Raw genomic sequence first — 24,885 nt, forward strand, 5'->3', positions numbered from 1 at the left:
CTGAAAGGACTACTAAGTGGTTTCAGACTGAGTACAGGTAACAAAGTTTGCAGGATCAGAATTCAAATTTGTTTCTAGCTGTAGTTTGGCATAAGAATTGCTAGAATTGTTTTTGTTTCTGTTTCTTTTTCTTTCTTTTTATTCTAATAGTTAATGTTATAAACAATTGTTGCAAAAAAACCCCAGAAGGAATCTCATTCTCATGCCATAATAGTTAAGAAAAATGGAATTGCATATTCAAAAAACATAACATTAGAGCACCACTGTCTTTCCATAAAAGAAAACCCTAAATCAATGAAAGTCATACTACAAATGTCTGCTTGTTTGAATGTATAATCATAATGAAGAAAGCTTTGCTAAAATATACAGCAACACTGATGACTTTTGAATTTTTGACCATTTTCTATCAGTTATAAATCAATGCTCTAGACAGCTCTATATATACCTGCAGAAATCTGTTTATGTGTGTATTTATTAATGTGTATCTATTGTATATTACATTAACACCTATTTCTTCAAATAAGGAGAACCCCAAAGTGCCTCCCAAATTAAATCAGAACCTCCTCACATTCTAACTTGGTTATTATTAAATCACTTGACAGATTTTAAAAATAAAAGGCCTATATTTGCATTACCAGTTAATAGAATGCAGCTGTTAACTCAGCTGCAAATTAAATTGATGCTAAAGTGTTTGTGTAGGCATTTGAATGTGTGATGGGTAAATCTGGGTTTTGTTCTTGAGTTTCTCTGTCAGCCAGGTAAAGTTAAAGATTTGCATAAATAGCAGGAGCTTAAGTTAAGTGGTGTTGATTATGAGAATAAGTACAACATAAGAAATTAAAAAATGACAGTGACTATTATTTTCAGAATCTTTGAAGTTCTTGGCTTGTGGCTCCACTTTTTATATTTTTCTAATATTTTTAGTATAATTAGGTTTTTATCTTTAGCCGTTTGAACAAAAGTTAACTGGTAGCACTGTGAGCTGAGGAGAGTGACAGAAAATTTTGACTTAACTCCCTCCAAATGTTTGCAATTCCAGGAGGGGACAATTTCTCAGGCAAGATAATAGGAAAAAAACCAAACAGAATTGGGGGAATTTCTGCTATTGAATGGAGTTACTCTGCTTAGAACCATGGATACAGTGATGTTTTCTGCTGTGAAATTTTCTTAATGGTATCCTAAATTAGGAGGGATTTTTTACAGAGTTTTAACAAGATGGGACAATAATTTGTAGAAGAAATAGGAGTTGAAAGTTGAGGATGGGTTTAGGTATAAGAAGAGCCTGTACAAGGATCTAAACCATGGACGTTGGTGCTGAGGAGGGGGATTTGCTTTCTCTCACCACTCCTGGTGCTTTGGGAAACAGAGAGCTCCATCCTCAGTGACTTGTGGCAAGTGAGGTCATGGCCTTGTGCTAAAATTGTGGACAGGGGTGTGGAGAAAATGTGTGGAATCAGGAGTAGTGAGAATGGATTCAGCTGCTGACAGAGCACTTGGCAGCTCAGGCTTCAGGCTGGGTTTAAACGGGGAAAAAAGAGTAGCTGTGCTTAAGCTGCTTTAGAGAGACACTGCTGTACATAAATGGCCCTTTTTGCATTATAAATGGGAATAAATAACTCAGTTCTTTGAGCAGGTGAAATAACCCAAATAACCCAGGAAATTATCCTGAGAGTTACTTCACTTTTGTTGGTGGTTGACTAATTAGTTGTGCAGTTCATACTCATTCATTTCTCCCTGCCTCGTGTCAGTTTTGCCTTAGTTTGATATTTGGTTTCCTCTTTGTGTAAATGAATGTAGAAATGTCTTATCTTTATTTTTATTATAATTTTACCCTTTTTTTTTTTTTTTAACCAGTCACTTTGTGCAGTAGGTAGCCCTGCAGACAGTGTTCCTAGTGGGTGAACACTGGCAAAACTCAGCAAAGGCAGATGAGTGGCTGATGGCTCAGGAGCAGAACAGAGTTCAGGCTAAAACAGAAATAAAAACTAAAAATAAAAACGGTTTTAGGACCACTTAAACTATGTAAGCACTGCCTGTGTGCAAAGCACCACGTGCAACTTGTAAATGTTTCTGGGTGTGAAAGCTCAGGGATGGAGAGGAGCGTTTGTTTGGATAATTTTGGGAGGCATGCAAAGGCATCGTAGTGCTAATGCAAGAATTACTTCAAAGGGTTGGTGTATGTTTCTAAAATGTTTTTCACTGTCAAATTTCTCAAAAATATTTGCCATTTTAAACAGTGTTTTATTTAACTCAGGGCATAAAAGGCATTTTAGTAGGATTTAAAGTGTTTATTTAAGCCTAGTACTATAAAGGAGGGGATTTGTTATAAGCAGAATTTCAGATTTGTCCCACAAGCATGGGATTCTGGAGTTTTACCAGTTGCATGTTCTATATGTGGAAAATAATATGCAGAACAAGCAAATAAAGCAGTTAAATTTATTCAAAATGTTTGCATTTTTCTTCTTTTATCAGAGTTTCTTTTTATATTCACATCATGTGATTTTCTTTGATCTGTTAATACAAGAAAGTTTATACTTTGTTCTGAAAGTACTTTTGTTTTGTTGGTGGTTTTTCTTTTTTTCTTTCCTTTTTTCCTTTTATAAAAAAATAAGTAAAGGCTGTATAGTTTGACAAAAGTTTAAGTTACCCTAGTGTTGCATGGGAACAGTGTTTCTTATGATCACAACAGCATGACTGAGTAGGCAATGTTTAGAGTATATTGACATTCAGTGTTGAATTTTGTGCACATGTTTTTTTATTTCGTTGAGATATCTGCATGTCATTAAAACGTGGTTCATTTTCTTTTCTCATTAGTTCATTTTTTTCTATGTGTAAACTCTGTAATTTATTTTAATTTCATTTTCTTATTGTTAGATTTATTTTCCTCTGTAGTGACATGTAGAAAGGTATTTTTGGTATCATTCTTTGACTTTCTGAGAGGGTATTATCTAACTGATGACAGGGAAAAAAATTTATTCACATTTGTTGCTTATTTATTGCACATCTCAATACAACTATAATTTTTCTAATTTGCATGTTACAGAAATGAAGCGAGGACAAGAAAAATATTAAATTAAAGAGAGAGAACATAAGCAAACAAGTGGTCATTGACTGAAATAATAATGTGCATGTTGTTTTCCCCCCTTCTCCCTCCTGCATGCAGGGATTTGGTTTCGTAACTTTCGAAAATAGTGCTGATGCGGACAGGGCGAGGGAGAAATTACACGGCACCGTGGTAGAGGGCCGTAAAATCGAGGTGCATGTTCAAAATATTTTCCTTTTCATCTTTTTTATAAATGTCTGCTTCACTCTCATTTGTTGTTTCAGATGCATCATTGGTGTCTTCTGTGTGCTCCCCTTTCCCCCTTCCCATTGTTTATATATATATTTATATATAAAGAGAGAGAATCTGGCCTTACTTGGGTTTTTTATTATGATTTCTTTTGTAATTATTATTATTATTGTCATTGTTGCTGAAAGGTGGATGACGGATTTGAGAGCAAAATAAAAAGAAAGCTTTAATATTTTGAAGTTATTATTTTCGATGTTTTGTAAATCAATGGGTGCAGTAGATTCCAAAAAAACAGCCAACAAAAAGCAAAAAAATTAGAAAAATTGAGAACAGCAACAACAAAAAAAAGTGTGACAGACAAAACAAAAATCAAACAAAAGGTTGGTTTTTTTTTGTTTTGTTTTCCTTTTTTTTCCTTTTTTTTTTTTTTTTTTTTTTTTTTTTTTTCTTTTTGTTGCTGCAGGGTTGATGTGGGATCCACAGTGGCTTTCAAAAAATTCAGATTGGGCAAGAAGCATCCAAAAAAGATGCACAAGAAACAAAGCCAGACTAGAGACTGAGAAATATTCACATCTAATTTTCAGGAAGCTGGGTGGCCTGATCCATCCCCATCTCCAAAAACCTCCAGCCACGTTTGCCGCGCCACTGGATCCCCTTCAACACTGCCTCAGTCGTATTTGTTAGAACTTAAAAAAAAAAAAAAAGAAAAAAAAAAAAAAAAGAAAGAATTACCAATTGAAAATGCTGTCGTCTTTTGAGTAAGATGTTGCATATTTTGCCTTTTCATTTTCCCCCTCGACGGTAGCGCTTAGGGCCCTCACCAAACTCTCAGTAACCATGGTAACTGTATACATACCCATGCTGGCGATGGTGCTGAATGGTAAGTGGAGAAGTCCATCTGCCGTTTCACGTATTTAGCGCTGATATACCACGTGGATTTTTTTGACTTGTTGTATTAAGTTTTCTTGATGCTACATTTTTTTCTATATATTGGTACGCCTGTAATTGAGTGTACGTTTTAAGCAAGCCTGGGAGGCACTGATTGGATTGAGGATATGACTTCGTGCACATCTTACTCAGATTGTTAACTCCATATTGTGTTAAATAATGCACCCTCTTTTTATCCTTTTGTTAGCTGTGATTTTAAAGCTTGAATGATTTTGTTAATTCTTGCAATGAAAAAGGCTCTTGTTCCAAGTGTTGAATGCTAGATGTTGCTTTTCCAATGGTACTTCTCTTCTGAAGGGTTATGTTGCACACTGCTAAAATTCGTTTGTCCCTTTTTTGACATTTTCTTTGTTTCCTTGTACCTTGTCTCTTTCCTTTCTACTCCACTGCATGTTCCTTCATATAATCTTTTTCTTTTTCTTCTGTTTTGAGTATTTATTGTATCAGTGTTATCATGGAATACAAGCATGCTCTTAAGTCTTAAATTATGCAGTACCTTTTAATTTGCTTTTAATGTCTTTTTATTAAAGTTTAAATGATATGATGTTGCTTTATTGAAATGATTTGTAAGTTAAAATGGTTATGAAAGTAAATGTAATTATAAATAGTATGATTTTGTTATGCACCTGTTGCCTTCTATAAATTAAATTGCATTTTATTTTCACATGACTAATAGCAGTAATAATGCATGCCTTTAATAGTGACACGGGCCCTGCCTGTAACCCTTTCTAATCCCCTGTTCTATGTGCTTAGGTAAATAATGCCACAGCACGTGTAATGACAAATAAAAAGACCGTCAACCCTTACACGAACGGTAAGTGCACGGGGCCCTGCTTGGGGTGACTGTCCCTGCATGCCACCCCCAGTCCTGCTCCTCCTGCCTTCCTGGGGCTCAGAGTCCCGGGACACAATGGGGTTGGGCAGGAATGGCACCTCTGCAGAGCTTGGCTGATTCCCAGCCAGGTGGGCAGAGCACGAATCCCCTGGCTGGAATCCCATGTTGGACCCCAAATCCCTCTGGCTGGAATCCCATGTTGGACCCCAAATCCCACTGGCTGGGATCCCTCTGGCTGAAATCCCAGTGTTGGACCCCAAATCCCCCTGACTGGGATCCCATGTTGGACCCTGAATCCCTCTGGCTGTAATCCTCGTGTTGAACCTCAAATTCCCCTGACTGGAATTTCAGTGTTGGACCCCAAATTCCCCTGACTGGAATTCCAGTGTTGGACCCCAAATTCCCCTGACTGGAATTCCAGTGTTGGACCTCACATCCCTCTGACTGGAATCCCAGTGTTGAACCCCCAGTCCCCCTGGCTGGAATCCCAGTGTTGGACCCCAAACCCCTCTCGCTGGGATCCCCCTGGCTGGAATCCTCATGTTGGACCCCGAATCCCCCTGACTGGGATCCCCCTGACTGGAATCCCAGTGTTTGACCCTAAATCCCTCTGGCTGTAATCCCAGTGTTGGACCCCCAATCTCTCTCACTGGAATCCCAGTGTTGGACCCCCAGTCCCTCTGACTGAAATCCCAGTGTTGTGCCCCAAATCCCCCTAACTGGAATCCAAGTGTTAGACCCTGAATTCCCCTGATTGGAATCCCAGTGTTGTGCCCCAAATCCCCCTAACTGGAATCCAAGTGTTAGACCCTGAATTCCCCTGATTGGAATCCCAGTGTTGTGCCCCAAATCCCCTCGGCTGGAATCCCAGTGTTGTGCTCCAGTGGCTTTTGTGGAGGACATGGACCTGGTGGGAGAGGGATGTTCTCTGCTTTTTGCAGTGTTAATGTAGTGATGAGTGAACTGATGGGAGGATTCAGCTTGGTTTGGGGCATGGAGGGAGGGAGACCAGCAAGAATGTCTTTCCTGTAGAACCTTTTAGTACCAGGGCACATATCTGGTCAGAGATCATTTTCCATATCTTCCTTCCACAATTTGTTAAGAAGGGAGACTGGTAGCGGGTGCTGCTTCCAGCTTTTCTTCTTTTCCCATGGAGAAATTAGAATTCCAAGCTATCTAAAAATGAAATTCATTCTAATACTGACTTAATGTACAACATTGCACCAACTTAATGATAAAAAAAGAATCAACAGTTATTTGAACCATTTGGAAACAATAAATTTTTAAATTTTTTCCTTTACTGGTTCAGAAAATTCAAATTCAACCAAGTTCCTAACTCAGTCATGTCAAACAATAGCACATGAACTGAAGTTTTTATTGCAATTATGCTTTTAGTTCTGCTAGGCTCTGCAGTTGTTGGTATTTGGTTTACAATTTAATTCAGTTTTTCCCATACAGTGGAAAGCAGATGAAATGTGCACATAAAGGTTTCCTGAGGTAGATTAGGCTCTTTTCCATTTTGAAATATAATGGATCATATTTTCTGTACTTGAGGTGTCATTAGGGAGGTTTTACTAAAATCCAGGGCACACAGTGGCTTTATTTTTTATTAAAGCTCATAATTTTCTTGTAACACAGTAAAAATAAAACACAGGTATGGTTTTCATGTGACGTGATAATTGATGTAGATAAAATGATCTGGAGAAGAAAGGCTTGAATTTCCTCATGCTTTCTTAGAAGCTGTTTTCTTCCTCATTTTGTATATAGATGTGAAGCTTGGCAAATTATGCAGATGGGAAAATCTCCTTGGTTTTTATTGGTTTTAAAGCATCCCAGTGAATCTAGAGAGAGACATGAGGCTTGACTGGATCACATAAAGAGATTTTGTTGTAATACAGAGCTAAATTAACTATGTGCATATGAGGCTATGAACTCTGCCTGCTATATTGCAATCACAAAAGTAGTTTTTCTGTAAATGATGATGCATATTTTGTATTCATATTATCCTAAGGCTACAAAACTGTTCATCAGCAAATAACATGTTACATATCAGCACAGGCAGTGCTGAAGCAAGGGAATGCTGGTGATAAGAGATGGGAGATTTTTAGCCATGTGGTTTTAGAGGAGGTTCAAATCTATGTCCTGCACTGCAGGATTACTTAGGTCACACATTCTCATTTATTAATGTCCAAGACCAGGATGAGCAAAATCTGCTGTAAATTGTTTCCCACTTGAAGTGTTTTGTTTGTCATTTTCCATCCTGTTCCATCAGATCCAGATCTCACCAAAAATATGAAATACCCTGTTCAGTGCATAAGTAACATTTATTTATTGTGAACCAGACAACCAATTTGCACGCCTTTTGCCAGGTGCCCACTAAGTAAACCTCTGCTTGCAATTCATAGCTTTTGATTGTTTTAATCTTTTTTTACCATTTTTCAAAATGTGTGAAATCCCCTAAAGTAAACACACAAGGACAATCACATCCCTCTTGCATAATCATCCCAAGCAACAAGGAATGAAGTGTAAGGGGCTTCATTTGGTTTCATCAGTGCTTATACTATCAGTCATCCTGGCATGATACAAGTCTAGTTCTTTATCATTTTGTCAGGAATTAACCACTGCTAGAGCTGATTATTTATTGAAGATTATTATTGTCTAAGGTAAAGGGCTCATCTTTTAAATAAACTATACGGCCAGTTTTCTCCACCAGCACATGAGAATTTGCAGAATTTCGTCTGATGCAGGTAGCCAGAAACATTTTGTTTGCACACGCCTTTGTTTCCTTCAGAACCACTTATTTTTTAATGCCTCCCTTTATCTTTCAAAGTGTGTGTTGTGACTGGCATGTTGTTGGCAGGTATTCAAAAGGTAGTTGGGGCACATGTTGTATTCTATCAAAACGTCAGGAACTGCTATTTATTTTAATTTAAAAACAAGATACACTCTGTTTTGTGTTCCATTCCTGAATGCAGCTGGTTGTTTTATAACAGGGCTCATGTTGTTAATAGGATTGCACAAGTCAGTAGATTTCAAAGCGCAAAAACTTGGGTTTTTTAAAAAATATAAACAGCTTTGTTCAAATAAGTGGTGTGCTTTTGTGTCCAAAATGGTCCTTGAAATAAGTATGCTTTCCAGTGACTTTTGACTCCCCAAATGAGCAGCTGCTGGGAGAGCTTTTTTAGTGGGTTTGTTATCAGTCAGGATGATTTTGATGGCTCACCTCATGCTTTGGAGATACAGCTGATTTCTCTTTGCAAGGAAATTCAATGTCATGAGTGCTACAGGTTAGCAAAAATATTTGAGACATTTTTAGATGTTCCAACCCATCCTGTTCACAGCTGTACTTTCTTCTGATGCTCATATTGCCATTCAGGATGCTCATCCAAGGGTTGTAGGACACAGAGAATTATGGGCAGGTACATTCAGAGAACTGCAGTAATGAAGGAGGAACAAGAAGCAGAGATCTGTAAAAGGATAAATATATTTTAAAGTTTAGACTGGTGGTGCTTTGGATTTGAGCCTTCTGTTGCTCTGAATTTAGATCCAAAATCACATCTAGTGCCTATTAGCACAGTTAAATCCCCTGCCACTCCCTGTCCCCCTCCCTGGGTAGCAAACAGCAGGGAAGGAAATGGAGTCACAGGGTTCTTTCCTACCCAAGCCTTTCTCTGGCCATGGTGGCCTCTCCAGAATATGAAGCAAAAATAATCCTTTTTGTGTTGCTGCACCCCATTTCTACCGCAGCTTGTTCCCCCAGGATCATTTCCTTCCCTTCAGCACACTGGCCAAGTGCTTCTCTGGATGGCTGGGAAGCTGGGTCAGGCAGAGGGATTTTTCTTTGCTTGGCTGATTTTTAAGTTTCAAGCTTTTCCAGTTTCAGCTCAAGGAGGAGATTAATATTGTGACAGTAAGAAAAATGCTCAGAATTACACCCACAGCCGAGAATTTGCCTCCTCCAGCTGCTGCAGAAGGGTTACTTGGCAGCTGCTCTCTCAGATACATCAACTCCCATCACACTTGATTAACCCACACAGCTATGGGCCAGCACATTGTTGGCTGACAAGATAAAGTTAAGTTTAATTACTGTTATTTTCACCATGAATGAAGTATTTCCTCCAAAGGCTTCAAAAAGTTAGATGAGACAGCCGTCACTGGGAGAGTGGTAAGGAGCTGAAATATGAGACTGCCTTTCAGCTGTGAAGAACAATCTGTGTCTTCCAAGATGATTTTTTTTTCTTTGTCTCAGACAAATTGTGGCACTGTTAGTGTAACTTAGAAGCTTAGAGATGTCTGTCAGCTGCTTTGACAGCAAAAGCTGACAGATCTAAAGTTCTGTCCAATCTTTCATTTTGGATGGTTTTGATCAGTGGTCTTCTGAGGAAGTATTGCATTTGAAATATTGGATGTTCCCTAAAATATGTAAAGTTAGATTTTTACCCAAAGTCTCAAAATTTGAATGATTTTCTATCACATAAAATTTGGCTAAGAGATATGTTATGCTCTGATGTTCCTAAATATAATCCTGTGGAGTGTGAAATTCAATGATCAGGTGAAACTCCTGTGGTATTTTTAGGCGGAAAAACCTTTTAGCCCTCCTTGGCTGGACATTTTCCAGCTTCCCTAAATGTCTTTTGGCTACATAGAAGAACTGCAGTCACTTCTACAGAAAAGGTGTCATGCAAAGCTGCTTACTCTGAACTTACTCATGAGTTACCTTTCAAAACCACCCCTCCCCTCTCTTACTGAACAGTTAATTACTGGGAAATAATTACTATGCATGAGATGGAGGTAGCTTGAAAGGGTGGCAATAGTTTGTTATTGAGATTTTTTTTTTGCATTGTGCTTTTTTAGTATTATGCCTTGATGTTTAATGATTTTCCACAGTCCTTTTGCATTACATGATATAGCCAAGGCAGAAATAAACCTTGGGTGCATTTAAATTCTTCTAATTGTGGCTTTTGTGATTTTGAAGTGTCTGGATTGTGTTTTGATTCCAGTAGCAGTTATAAGTTCTATTTTAAGTACCATAGCTCTGGAGTTTACAACATGCTTTTGCTCAGGGTATTTTTTCTTTATTCCCATTTACAAGAAGCACTTCCCACTCCTCTGATTTGAGTGTGCTTTAGGAAAACCCCTAATTTTTCAGTTCCAGTGGTTCAAAATAATTGTTCACTGAAGGAAGAAGACAGTGTGGCTGGGGGGATGTTCTGTGGAGTTTGTAGGGAGGGGATCTACCTGTGGCTGAGCACACAGCAGTAATTGGCACTGTGCCACAGCTGGGAACACTAACGAGTTTGCAGCACTTCATTTTGCTCTTCTCTTGCCCCTCCTGTCCCTCCAGCTTGGTTATCTTTATTAAGAAAACATCCCCATGCTTTGCACACCCCTGGGTCTGCAGCCAGCCTGGGGATGCTGCAGCAGGTGTAAAGTGCAAGCTGTAATTTGGAGTTTGGCCAGACACAGGCAGAGCAGATCTGTGAGTTCTGTGCTGGGGTTCTGTGCAGGGTTGGGAGGACAGTGATTATTGAAGAGCAGGGCAGTGGGTGATTTGTACCACTGGACCCCATAGAGCATCTCCTTCCTACAGACATTGCCGTGCCGTGGCTGTGCTTTCCTTTTGCCAGGGTAGAATCAAAACACTCCAATTATTTGGTTGCCCTGTAACCCTCGCTAGCAAAGGCTTATCAGAAATGTTTGTGTCCAGAGAATGAACTGCCCTGGCTCCTCTGGCTCATACCCAGAGCCAAAACAGTGGCTGAGAAATATCTGCCCTGTACTAGAGGCTATGGGATACCTGAAATAGTGCTGGCTCCATTCCAGAGCTTGAGGGAGTAAACCCATGTGCATTTCAGCCAAGGTAATTCACCTGGCCATTCACTCCAGTAAATGCCACGTGTCTGGTGAATGCCTTGTTTCATGGCTTATTTCCATACCTCAGACTCTGATATTAGAGATCAGTAATTATAGATAACTATGAAACTTGAATTACAGTGACCTTTCTTGAAGTAATTTTGTCTGTATTTTCTACACAACAGTAGTTATAGTCATAATAATAGTTGTTATTATTATCACTAATTGCAATATTAACTGTTATGTTTCTGTTTGCTGCAGGCTGGAAATTAAATCCAGTTGTTGGTGCAGTTTATAGTCCAGAGTTCTATGCAGGTAAGGATTGCTCTGTGATTGTCCCACTGGCCATATTTCATTTAGTATTCTTTAAAACATGCAAAAGTACAGAATTGGTGTTTGGTGTGAGGTTTGCTTTCTTTGTGTGATTCACATTATTTACAAGTCATTTATACATTTGTGATTCAAGATTTTACTTTACCTGGGCATAGTAAACTTTATATAGAAGATATATGAATACCTTTTTTATTGGAAAATAGCTAGTGTAACATGAAATGTACTGCAATATCCTAGTCTTGCATGAGATTTTATTTTATTTCATATTTTAGTGCAGTCACCTTCTTCCAGGGATTCTTTAAGAAACAAGAGCCAAAAAAATCTTATCTATAATTATATGCATATATATAGAGAGAGAGACTACATGTAGACATACATAGGTATAAAGTATATGGAATCATTTTTTTTTCTGACATTTTTTATACATTTTAGTTTTTCAGTTTGATGTTTTTGTGTTTTAAATCTATATTTTCACCTGACTGAGACCAGATTCCGACTCTGATTGCAGCTTGGAGTTAGAGATTCAGTTTTTGTCTGCTGGAAGTCAGTCATGGCTAGCAGTAGTTTCTACAAATAATTTAGGAACAGAATTGAAAATAAACTTATTTGTAGTCCAAAATCCAGTTGATTCCAAAGGAATTTGAATGCTACCCACAATCAGCCATCAGGAAAACATTTTTCATGGCTGGTAGTTCAGTATAGAAAGAGGTTGTCATGTCTGAAGAAGCTGGGGAATCTCCACTCATGGAGATATTTGAGTCTCCAGTTGACAAAGCTGAAAAACTTTTATTAATTTGCGGGACTTCAGGAGATGAAAATTATTGAAAAGGACACTATTACAAACACATATTTGTGGTTAAAAAACAGCTTCTACTGAGATAGATAAAAATCTTCCAATTAGGCTAAAAGTGGCAGAGTATAATAATAAAAAAACCTAACTTGGCATTCATGGAATTGCAGTATTTGGTGCAGGCAGAATTTATTTCCTTGCTGATGTATGTCTATGTTGAAAACAGGAATTTAACATTGATCTCGTTTGAGTAGTTAGTGAACCAACCCTGAACCTGCATAAATTAGAAAGTCAGAGTTATTAGTCATTTTATATAAATGACTTTGTGTTAATGACAAATATAATAATATTCCCATAGTACAGTAATCAATTTTCTAATACGTATGCAGAATTAACAATCTGACTTATAATTGTCTCATGAAGTAGGGCATGAAGAGTTCACATAGTTTGTAAATTAAAATCAATATTTTCAATCTCTCCTGAAGGTAATTTTCCTAATTTACTGGACTTTTCCCTAACATTTATTTTGTCTTTTAATTATAAAATGGCAGGTTATTGATTTTTTTGTAAAACCTCCTAAAGTCCCAAGTGCATTTTTATTGCCAGCACTAGGGAGGTATTTGCCCTTCTTAATGAGAATCTTTAATTACCATTAGAAGAGTATTAATTTAATTTTATGAATTATGACACGAACTCCACCACACCTTTGCAGAAAGTTCCATCAAGATACTTCATTTATTTCTGATTTTTTTTTTCTCTTTATACATGCAGGCAGTCTTGGGTTTTGTTGAGTTTTTCAATGCATGTCAAATGCTTTTTATTTATATTGAACTAAAATATGATAGCTCTCACATTTAAATATATAAAACTTTCTTTTAAATAATTTAGTCAAAATTGTGGAGTTCTCTTGAAGTTGTTAGGACATGAAACAGTAAAAAACACTGCAGTTTTTGCATTTTAGAATAGAACACTGTGACTTTACTTTTGGGTTCCCTCAACCACATTCTTTAGAGGAGAAGCAATTAAATTTTTTATAATTATAAAATTAGAGATGTGGTTTTTAAGACAGTCAGTTCTACTTGTTCAGTTTACTTATTGTCTCAGCACTGTCATGACAAAACTGCACCAACTTTTTCACAGTCAGCGCAAGAAGTTCCTTTAGCTCCTAGTAAATGATGAAAAATTTGGCCACTTCTGAAATAAAGATGATACATCTACAGAGAAACTGTTGATTTAAAGTACCTTTAATCTTCATAAATAAGTGAAAAACAGAAGGTTATACAAAGCTGTCAGGATGGCACTGATGAATGGCAAATTCCCCCGTTCCTCAATTGCCGGCGGCGCCGCGGCCGCGAGGCTTCCCCGTATTGTACATCAAATCTGCCAACTCATTTCTGTGATTAAATATTCCATCAGTGCGGGCTGCAAGGCGCTAAAGCTTAACAAGATTCATAAGATGCACCACTTGAATACACATAACTCACTGCCTTGGATGGAGAGCACCCCGCGTGCACAGGAAAATTAGAATGGAGTTAAATTACTCCGCGAGACAAGATCAATAGAGAAAGGAGAAGATCCCCCTAATGCAATGCAAATCTAAGATATAGTTATGTCCTGACAACTTGAAGCAGACAATTAAAGTCAAATAGGGAGGAACGCAGTGTAAATCAACCCTAAAACCTTGGAGATAATGGTAAACAGTAGGACCAGTGACATGATTGTTATAGCTTGGGGTTTTTTTGGAGTGTACACTTCTGTGAAGGAAAACCTTTCTTGAGAAAATGAGTGGCAGCTAAAAATGGAGACTCCGAGGTGCAAAACGCCTTGGGGGCTCAAAATACTGTATATTTACAAAACACTGTGGATTTCTCTTCCTGGATTGCCCTTCTAAGGCTGTTTTTGTGCCTGTGAAATGCTGGTGCTGCAGTAAATTGCAGCACTCTGGCCATGTGGGTCTGCAGCTGTGGTGATATTGGTGTGGATTTCCAGGGACACCTTGGGGAAGGGCCCTCTGGAGACTCCTGCTGCACTTCCAGGGCCTAGCAAGGCTCCCTGATGGCCACCAGCTCCTGCCCTTCCCACCCTTCTGCTGAGAAAATGATATTTTAGGGAAAACTAAAGGGTAATTTTTTTCATGTATCATTCTAGCTTTTCACAGACTTGCGTTTTTCCATATATGATCATGGATAGGAAATTTTTTAAAAGATGACTTATATCCACACAGCCTCCCTCTAATAAATAAAAGATTTTCCTTAAGGGTTTCCCCCTTTTAGGGGGTTGTCCTCTTATGAGAAAGGAATGCTTAATGAAGTTGTGTTATCTATTTCTTATCTTTTCCAGTAAAATATTTATTAAAGTCTTAGGTAGGTCCTAACAAGGAAATTTTTAAGAAGCACTTTGTGATTTGTCTCACAAATTCTTCATGGAAACTGGGATATTTTTTTCATCTATTAGTATTTCCATCCAAGTTTAAATACATCCCATAGTTTTCCTGTATTTAAGCTAGAGTCTGGTTCTTTTCCCCATACGCTCATTATGGGAAAATACAGATTTGCAGCTGGGTTTCTTTACTAGGTATTCTCTGATACTGTCTTTGTTTCTGCAGTTTGTTATAATATCATTTTCACCTGCTTATTTTTATATAGTGTATATTTTATCTGTAATACCAAGCCTTTCTTTCTGCCTCAGGCATTCTGAGAGCCAAGTTCCATGTTGTTCCTTTCAGTTATTGCAGATCTTTTTGTTTTTCTCTTTAGGGTTTTGGAACAATGAATTTTTGAGCAATCTCTTGCACTCTCCTTATTGAAATATAGAATATTGTTGCACCTGTGTTGCTACAGCAGATCAGTCCTGTACAGCATGTAGCTTGGGACACAGTAAGGCCACTTTAAAAGACTTCTTTATTCCTGGCAGAAAACAGCTTTGTTATGCCTGTTGGAGAGGCTCCTTTTTGGCAGCTCCCAAATTCAAGGTGGGAGAAAAGATGTTACAGAAATTACCTGGAAATCTAGTGAATACTCTTCCAGAGAACAGGGAAATTCACAGTAACTCCTATGAGAAGATAGTATTTTCTGGTCATAAACAAAACCAGTATTTCAGAATTTTCAAGATTGAAGTTGGCAGTGGAGAAAGAAAGGACTGAAGATTAGAGGTGAAGCTGAGTGGAAAGCAGAAGATCCCATCCTTCTTTTACTTAAAGCACTATTATTCTTCCTGATTTTTATTAAGTTCTAGCAATTTCAGGAGATAGTTTCAAGTCATCCCAATAGCTGAGTAGTTGTATTCATTTCATAAATAACCTTAACCCAGTGAAGCCTATTGTAAAAACCCAGTTTCTTGGGCAGTTATTCCATGGCAAAATTTTCCCCATCACTCAAAATGAGAGAGAGGGGAAGGTCTGTGCATTTTAATGTCTTTTAAAGGCCTCGGAAGTCAGAGAAGTTCTAGCTGCCCAGGTCTTTTTGTCACTTGGAATCCAGCAGTATCCACCAACAATCAGATTTTGTAACAAAGTTTCTTTCAGAAATTTGTTCAAAGGTTTGGAATAGAATGTTATATATAATTAGAAGTATATATATAAATATATATAAAACCAATGCCCTTAAGTAAGATGAATTCAGGAGAAGAGAGGATTCCTGTACACTTGCTAATACTAATTCTCTTGGTTCATGTCTTAAAGCATCTATTTCTGGAGTGTAAGAGCACCTGGGATTCATTTCATCTTTCTGGTGTTTCTCTTTGAATTTAAATGAGTCTTGCATAAGCTCAGCAAATACCCTAGAAACAGTTCTCAGTGTTTGGAGTTTGGGAAGCTGAGTTATATGCTTGCACAGCATTCTAATCCTGGGGTAAAAGTTCACTCTATCATATCTCTCAAGTAGAATTTTTCTAAAAGCTGTCTGTCACTCCATAGATTAACTCATTTCACTGTTTGATTACATACACTTGGGTTCAAACTTTGCTATTGACTAGGCAGATTTTTCTAAATATATTTGCAGTCATGTTAGATAGTCAGCTTAAATAATTTTCTAACTGCAGTCAAATAATTATTGTTTAATATTCCACCTGTGATATTTAGATGCTCCTTTTTCAAGTATAACATATAGCTGTAAGTGTTGCTTCAAAAATCAAAAGTACCATCATCCAAATGAGGAGTTCCTAGGTAGATTAACAACACTGATGACAGCTAATGCATTTCTAAAACTCTGTGGAGCTCTTACAAGCCATTATAGAGGAAATCTTGTTTTATGAAAGATGAATAAAGCCAGTAGAAAAATGGAATTCAGCATCTGCATTAGCTATTTACTAAAATAAATAAATAATAATAATCCAGAATTGATTATGCCTTATGCTACATTATAATGAGTTCTTCATTAAAATGTATACCCTCATGGAAACTAAACCAGGCTTATTCAAAGCTAATGCCAATGACTTATTTTTATAAAGATTAATTTAGTCAGTTGATTTTTTTATATATTTAAATCTGGAGCAAGATTAAGCTACCTATATTCAGCATTGATTTGAAGTCTGCACAATTTAAAGAGATGACCATAGATACTGTCAGTATTACCTTTTTGAAGGTGTTTTTCTTGGATTTATATCACACAAGTTGTACTTAGCATTTGATACTCTTCTATGTGATCTCTAGAAGAAATTCCATAGATTTGATTATTTGATTGTAAATGTTCATGCCAGCTTAATGCCAGAAGGTAGGAAACTGTGAAGAAGGGAGTTTTTGCTTCTTCACTGTAAAAGTTTGTGAGTTCTGACCCCAGTCTGGTATGGGGAACCATTTCATACTGGGTTATGATGGATTTGTTCACAAACAGAGTCAGTAAAACCAGGCAATCTGTATTTACTGAAAGGTGGAGTGCTTACAAAATAGGGGGAGGAATGTGTTTGGGGGTGGGTGGCGGGATCTCTTTGCTTGATGGAAAATCTTGCTGAAATGCAGGTCTTGTTCTGATGGCCATATTTCCATGTTTCTCCTGAGTTCACATAGAAGGTTTCCTTGTTTTTAGATATTCCTTAACCCAAAAGAAACCCTTCTGAGCAAGCAGAGCTGTACTGCCCTTCCTTTGTCATTGTGTTGTTTCTAAGTTCTTGTGTTTGTTCAGATGTTCTTATTGTGGATATAACTGACCAAATTTTAAAGAGCTAAAAGAAGTTAAGTGCTGTTCCTTACTGAAAAAGGAAGTCTTTAATGAAAAATTGTCTTTGGATTTCTCTTCCATCATCCTGGTGCTTAGTGAAAATGTGTTCTATGGCTTCCTGGTTAGTGAGAGCCCTAAAACCAGTTAAATAACTGAGGTGACAGCATCTCCAGACTGTGGATGGTGTAGGTTTTGAGGCTGGATGCAAATCCAGCTGTTTCAGAGCTACTGCTCCTGTCTCAACAATTACCTGGGCAACAGGGGTGAGGCACTGCCTGGGCCTGACTAAGGCTGCAAGGTGCATTTTTAGAATAAAACTGGGACTGTAACCCAAGCACCAGCCATGGGTAGGCGTAAAAAGTACTGGCTTAAGGATCTCTGAGAGGAAAATTTAAGGCGAACTGCAAGGTCATCACTAAAACATTTGTTTGGTCAGAACTGGGGGGGATGTTTGCAATCCTAGATAAGTTGGAGCAGTTATGTGGAGGAATAAATTCCTCTGATTAGAATAATAACCAAGTTAGGAAGATCCGTGTGTTAGGATGGACAGTCAGGCAGACAAACTCTTCTCAAGTGCTAAGTAATAAAGTAATATATGAAATGTAAAGTTAATACAGTTAAGTGGAATGGAAAACAACTCTGCTCTGTGTTAAACCTTGATTACATCTGTAAATTAATGCTAAAGCGGTTTAAGATTATGGTTAATTGTATTCTAAACATATTGCTAATGTTTTCTCATCCTTCTTATACATTCTTTTCCCATTTTGGACATGGGAGGAGAGGATCCCCAATATGCACTCTAATTGCATTTCATAATGCTTATTGAGAGGAACTTTCAAAATAGAGTTTTCATTCATTTATTCATTGTGGAGGTAGCTGAGAGGGGCTGTGCTTTACAAGTTTACATTCTCTGTTGGTTTGGTGCTCTTGGATTTTCTTTGGAAATCTCCAAGCATAGAATTGCTTCTAGTAAAAGTGAGTGCTTTGGAAACTTTGGGAACATTGCATTACCATTTTTGTAATGGTTTTTCATGCTCCTGAAATTCTGGAACCTGTCTGGGCTAGGAAAGAAATAGACTAGCTAAAGCCAGGATTATGCATGATGATTCAATTTTTGGTCTTTTATATTCTCAGCTTGTCATTCAGAATAGAATTTTATTTATAAGTCAGCACCAGCATTCGCTGGTGTAAGCAAGGAGAACTGAGGGATTAGTAATTTGCATCTCTGCATCTAATTGCATTAGATTTGCATCTCTGTCTTATAGATTTACTGAAATAGGTGATTTACACAGAAAATAGTGTCTTGACACAATATGAGAGGATAAAGCATAAACACATCCACTTGTAATCCCTGCAGGGCCATGTTGAAACTGAAGTGTTTGTGTTTGGGCAGAAAGGCTCCAGTTTCATCTATTCTATGATTTTTTTTTTTTCCTATTCCTATCTTTATTCAACAGGCAGATGTATGAATGCAACCCATTTTAGTTATCAGCAGAAGATGAGTGCATTTTGTGTATTCTCAAGCATCTCCTTTCAAGCAGAGTATAATTCCAGCTCAGAGTTGACTTCAGAAGTTTATACTTGGGAATTTCTCTCATGTTTTCTCTCAAAGTTACAAGTGAACCAGGAATAGCCATCATTTACCAGCTTACCTGCTCTGTCTGCTAGAGGACATAGAACGATGAGGAATAAAGACTTCATTTTTGAAAGATCCTGAACAACTTCAGTGGGATGCATGCCCCAGTATAAAATAATGGCACTGAAGGTCAGAGAATTTATGTGCACCTGAGGTTGTAGAGAGACATCTTACAGTAAATATATTTTGCAGGAAATCCTGATGGTATCACTCCTTTTTTTTTTTTTTTTTTTCATAATGAATGTTCAGTTTTTAGACTTTTCTGCTGACAGGATTTACACTTGGATGCCAATAATTAAATTCACTAGGGAGCACAGATAAACTCTCTAAGCATGGTGCAGATTTTGGTACAAGCACCAGCTGAATTTGTACAATTTAGTTTCAGTTTAGTTACCAGACAAGGGGTGCCTGTGGCTGATAAATCGTTTGAAAAGTATTTCGGAAAGGGCAGTTTGCTGCAATTGCTTTACTTTGTGAATGGAAGCATTACATGAATTGTTGCTGCAGTGCAGCCAGTCTATGGGAAGGCAGGTTAATTAAATTAGAAACAAGTCAGTCGCACAGTGTGGTTTTGAGCAGGCAGGAGGAGGAGGAGGAGAGATCCCTGTTACTGTGGGATGATTTCTATACCCAGCAGAGGGGAGAAGGGGAGCTGGGGGGATTATCTCATACCAGAGCTGCAAACTTCGCTGCTTCTCTCATTTTTGCTTGCATGATATTGACACCTTCCAATCCCAATTTTTTACAGCACCCTGGATGCTGCACAGGAATAACTGGGGAGAGAGGGCTGTTTGCCAAAAGCTGGGAAATGGATGATATGGGCAGCAAAGAATAATTGGAAGGGTGGCTCACAAATGATGTGTGCTGTAACATTCATTGCTGTTCCCTGAGTCAGTGCCACAGTTCATTGGGTATTTTGGGGACACTAAGAGTGATGATAAAGAAGCATTCACTATGCTTAGAAAAGTGATGAAAAGGAAAATTAATGTCTTAAATAGAATTTTTGAATGGAGAGGTCCCAGGAAATGTCTTAGACACACCTTCACTGGCTGTTTTTTGGTGTTTTTTTCTCTCCTCCCTCTATTTTAAACAATGTATATCAGGTTATATGTGAGTCAGGGACCTACTACATAAATGTATGTATAGAGCACAGATTCTCATTACCAGCAGCATGCACACCCAGGCTGTTCAATAATTGAATATATTTCAGGTTTGCTGTCAGAAGAGGTTTGGATTTAGGAAAATCATCTTTAGACATCAACTACTTTAGATTCTCCTCCCTACCCTCTTCTTAAGTGAAACTATATATAAGCTTTGGTGGGATTAAACATAGGTTTTGTTTGTATTTTTAACATATTGCAAGAAAGCAGGCATGGGGTTTGGGGTTATGCTACTTTATTCCTTGTTAATAATGGATGGAACAATCCAGTGTATCAACACAACCATCCATAAGTGGTTGTGTTAAAATCTGAAGGCCATTATTCAATTTATAGAGAGCCCAGCTAACTGAAGGCCCTCAAAGAGCACTTCTTTTTGAATTAACAGCATATTTAAAAGCATGCTAAGTCTGTGTGGTTGACGATTGATACTGAAGGGCTAAGAGAGCACTTAACTACTATTATGTATTCAAGAGAGAGGCTGTAGAGGCTCTCTTTAAATTCCCTAGTCAGAAGGGACAATGGGAGCTAACATACACTATTACTGCACAACAGGAGCCTTTTATTAGGTGTTTCTGATCCATCTCTGTGAGACATTCTGAAATAATCCATCACACAACAATATTTCAGGCCAGAACAAAAACAGTGCTATTTCTGTCTGAAAATGCCAATATCAAATTACACTTTTAGAACAGCAAACCAAGAGAGGGCATGGATTGCTTATGAGGATCCTTGATACACTAGCAAATCTCCTGATTTGTTAATGAGAGGTGCGGATTTACACTTTTCTTCATGCATTGAGCACAAAAGTGTTTAGGAATATTAGCTGTTGCAAAAGACACGAAGAAAAGAGTGATCAGAATGATCAGAACTAACTCAGGGAGAATTTGGTATCATCCAGCTGGACTGGGAGGAAAATGAAATGAAAAACAATCACTGAATTCAATAAAGAATGGGCTTTTTTAAGATTTAGATTTAGATTAGACTCTTGAAATAACAGTTTATAATAATGTGGGCAAAATGAGACTCAAATGGCTTCATTTTTCAATCACTTTTTCCTGTGACTCTGTTTGGATTTCTTTGTTTGTAAATAGTATTAGAGAATGGATGAACTGGTACTTAGTTGTGAGAGGCAGAGAGGCTTTTGGTAATACAATAGAAAAAAATATGTGTAAAGAGCAGCTGATTTACCTGGAAAGCTGCGAGTACAATGGATTAGAGTAACGGAATCATCACTAAATCTCCTTGTGTGTAGTGAGTTACTTAGCTCCTGTATTGCAAACACTCATTTTAGCCTCCTGTGCACTAAACCCCAGCCCTGGATATGGAGTTGGTTCATTCCTGCCACTGGAAATGCTTCTGTGCTTCCCCTGGCTGTGAAGTTAGCAGATGGGTTCTGTGAGAACTCAGCACCATTGGCCTTTCCCAGCTCTCCTAAGAGCTTTTTGTGAAGCTGGGCTTCCTTGGGATTCCTGGAGTGAGAGGAACATTGTCCCCCCATGTCTCACCTTGTTGTGTCCCAGGGCAAAACCCCAAAAAGCAACGTCTCTCCTCTTCTTTTTTTTTGTAATTTCCCCCCAAAATTCTTGGGGAACGTGAAAAACACCAATCACTTGTTTTTTAAAATTTTAAAAGTTTAATAGTATTAAGATGGTTATTAAAAATGGTAATACAATTAGAGTAATAATAATTTGGAAAAATTGAATTAGGGCAATATAAGACAATAGAGACAAAGAGTTATGGACAGTCCAAGTACCTTTTCTGGGCAGCACCAGCCTGAAAAAGGACCCATGTTAACAGAGGATTAACTCTTAAAAACAACAGACTGTTGCATATTCGTACAGCTCATACATGATGCATAAATTCCATTCAAACACAGGATTCTGTCTGGTCATCATCAACTTCTTCCTCCAAATCCTAACAGCGCCTTCAAGGCCGGAAGAAGTTCGTTTCTTCTGATAAGAGAGCAATAAATTCTCTTTCTCTGAAAGATTCAGGTGTCCTGTGGCTGCCATCTCACTCAGAAACTCTAAACCATTGCCAAGAAAGGTTTCTAGAAGTTTCATCTGCTTCCTGTGACAGGAGAGAGCTGGGCCCATAATCCAGCCTTGCACCATTGTTTATTTTACACCAACAACATGATTTTAGCTAATGGTGTATGGTTTTTTTTTTCTGCAGAAAATGTTATTTCAATTTATGCTTCCTAAAACAATGCCATGAGACGTTCCAGCTAATTGTGTAAATTCTTTTCAGATAATTGCAGATTTGTATTTCTGAGCTTCCTGTAGTAGTGGCTGCACAGTGGTTCCAGTTAAAAGCTATTTTTAACAGCAGGGGTTTAAAAATCCTGTATAATTTAGTGGGCGAGTCTACATGTTGATCCTTGGTGTTACTTCTTGGCTCTTTGAGGATTGGAGAAATGCAGTGAATTTTTTAGCTGTTTTACAGGAGGCAGTGAGTACTCTGTGCAGCACCGTTGGTATTTCTGGAGATTAGTTTATCTGCATCATGTAAATAACTGTACACAAAAAACTTATTTTTGAAAGTATTAAAAAAAATAGGAGAAATGCAATTAGTCAGAGATCTTGAAACCACTGGCAACTGAATTTTAAGTATTCTAAAAATATTAATGACTGCACATCACTTTTTTTCCACAGTCCTGAATATTTTTAGAGTAATTATTTCTCAAAATAACTGGGGTGCTTCAGCAAAGGACCTCATCAAACAGCAAGTTCTTAATCATGGGCTGGAGCAGAAAAGAGTGGAGGAAGAGAAGGATTAGTGGGGATAGGTTTTGATCTTGGGACACCTGGTTTTTGTCCCTTCCAGGGTCTCTGCAATGTCCCTGACCCCAGGCTGGTTCCCTCAGTGTCCCCTCTGCCACTGCTCCCTCAAAACTTTATATTAAAATTCTCTTTCATAAAAAAAAAAAACAAAAAAAAAAAAAAAAAAACAAAAAAAAACCACCCAAATCCTTTATTCCATCACACTAGAATTTAGTGTTCTGGAGGAAAAATAATAATTTTTTTTCCCCATTGGGGAATTTATAGATAGTTTCTGTGTTCTGAGGTTTATCCCAGATCTTAGTGTCAATAATTCAGTCTTCCCTCACTTGTATCAATTGCAATTGAAATACTTTTAATACCTAAATTAGATGCAGAAGAAATAATCTTTTCTTACTAAAGTAGATTAAAAAGTTCCATATTTTTTCCTAGCGAAATCTAATAATAATGTTTTAGTTATCAGTATTAATATTATGTACAAATTCAAAGGCAGATTGTCAAAATATAATTAGAAGGCTCTGTGCAAGAAATTAAATACACTCTAGTAGCAGAGATGAAAAAAGCATCTGTTTTGAAGTACTTTAATTAGAAATTAGATGACTAGAGTAGGGAAAATAGGATTTGTATGAGATGAAATCAGAAAAAATATAAGATTATTAGCTGCAAAGAGTAGGAAAATACCTATGGAGCATGAAGGAAGCCAAGTGTTATCTAGGATTTATGGTGAATAATGTAAATAAACTGTAACCTTTGACTTCTAAAAATCTTGTGCTCTGTTTTCTAGACATACTTGAAGTCATTATAGTTATTCTTAAAACCTAATGGAAATGAGTGATTTTCCTCATGTGTTTCTCTAAGCCAGATGAATGCTTCTGACTCTTCAGCTCACTTTCACTTGCAGGCTTCTGCACTAACTCAGGTTTGGAAGCATCTGTGGTGTTAAATTCTCCCATATTTCAATATCCCCATTCCTGAGGTCAAACAAGTGTGTGGATAGGGCTTACATTTTTATTTATTTTATATTTTGTAATTAGGATCTCAATGGCTGCATGTTCATTTGCCAGCTACCACACAAGGGCTGAAGGCTGAGAGAGATATTAATACAGTCAGTGATGTGTTGCCTTAAAGTAAGGGGGAAAAGGAGCTTGTTTTATATTTTATCTTTTATATTAGTTGTGAAAAACAGTAAGCATCTCTGAATCCTGTTAGTTAAGGGTGTCTGAGAAGGTTAGAAGCATAATAATTAATGAGATTTCCAGTAGTCACAGTCTGAGTTAAACTGCATAAATTACAAGAATTATTTTATTACTCTTCAGCATTTCCAATATTTCTTCTTCAAGTGACAGCTGCAAGCAACAAACAGAGAACTGGTTAATGGCAGAAATTTTTAAAAATAGATTTTAAGAGAACTCTGGCCTAGTGAATGAAAATTGAGAATTGCTCCTGTAATACTGTGGAAAATGTGCCTACCATTTGTACTTAACCCTGTCCTTCCAAACTCATTGGACTCAACTCAATGCAATTCCATTGCATGTCAATGCACAATGTCTAAAGTTTCACAAATCTCCAGGAAGATTTGATGGGTTGGAATTGTGATTCACAGATCCTGACAGCTTGAGGCATGTCAGTGTATGTGTGTATAAAATCCTGTGTGTGTGTGTGTACAGATATATGCACATATATCTGCAAAACCAGATGTCTCATATCCCACTTTTCCTGGTGGACTATATTCCAGAAGCGAAGAAGTTTCTTTCCTAGTTTGAAAGTACAATGTTCAATCTGTATTCAGCTAAGTCTGTCTGCTAAAGTACAATTTTAAGAAAATCTGATGGGTTTTATTTAAGTTTATTTAAAAGAAAAAAAGGAAATAAGGAACCTTAAACTTGTGTCATTTTTTCGAAATGGGCATTGTGAAAGTGTTGGTTTAAATGGATTTGGTTATTGCTTTTATTTTTATTCCTTGGGGGAAAAAAAATGTTCTGTTTTTTTTTCTTAATCCTGAACCAGATTATTTACTGGAAAGCAATATATTTGCACAAATACATTTGTGCATCCCTCTGAGCAAAATCTGCTGCACTCAGATGTGTCAGCGATCACTCGGCGAC

The 24,885-nt window shown here is 37.5% G+C and overlaps 1 protein-coding gene across 15 annotated transcripts in view; it reads left to right on the top strand.

Annotated features, from left to right (window-relative positions):
• RBFOX1 (RNA binding fox-1 homolog 1) overlaps nucleotides 1-24,885 on the top strand; it is a 1,162,152-nt gene that overhangs the window by 1,071,901 nt on the left and 65,366 nt on the right. For all 15 annotated transcript variants that reach the window (XM_058816205.1, XM_058816194.1, XM_058816192.1 and 12 more), the window contains 3 exons: nucleotides 3,164-3,256; nucleotides 4,994-5,054; nucleotides 11,190-11,243. In XM_058816205.1, the coding sequence (XP_058672188.1) occupies nucleotides 3,164-3,256; nucleotides 4,994-5,054; nucleotides 11,190-11,243 (208 nt within the window). The remainder of the gene's footprint in view (nucleotides 1-3,163; nucleotides 3,257-4,993; nucleotides 5,055-11,189; nucleotides 11,244-24,885) is intronic.

Source organism: Ammospiza caudacuta, chromosome 17 (assembly GCF_027887145.1).
Source record: "Ammospiza caudacuta isolate bAmmCau1 chromosome 17, bAmmCau1.pri, whole genome shotgun sequence".
Lineage (NCBI taxonomy): Eukaryota > Metazoa > Chordata > Aves > Passeriformes > Passerellidae > Ammospiza > Ammospiza caudacuta.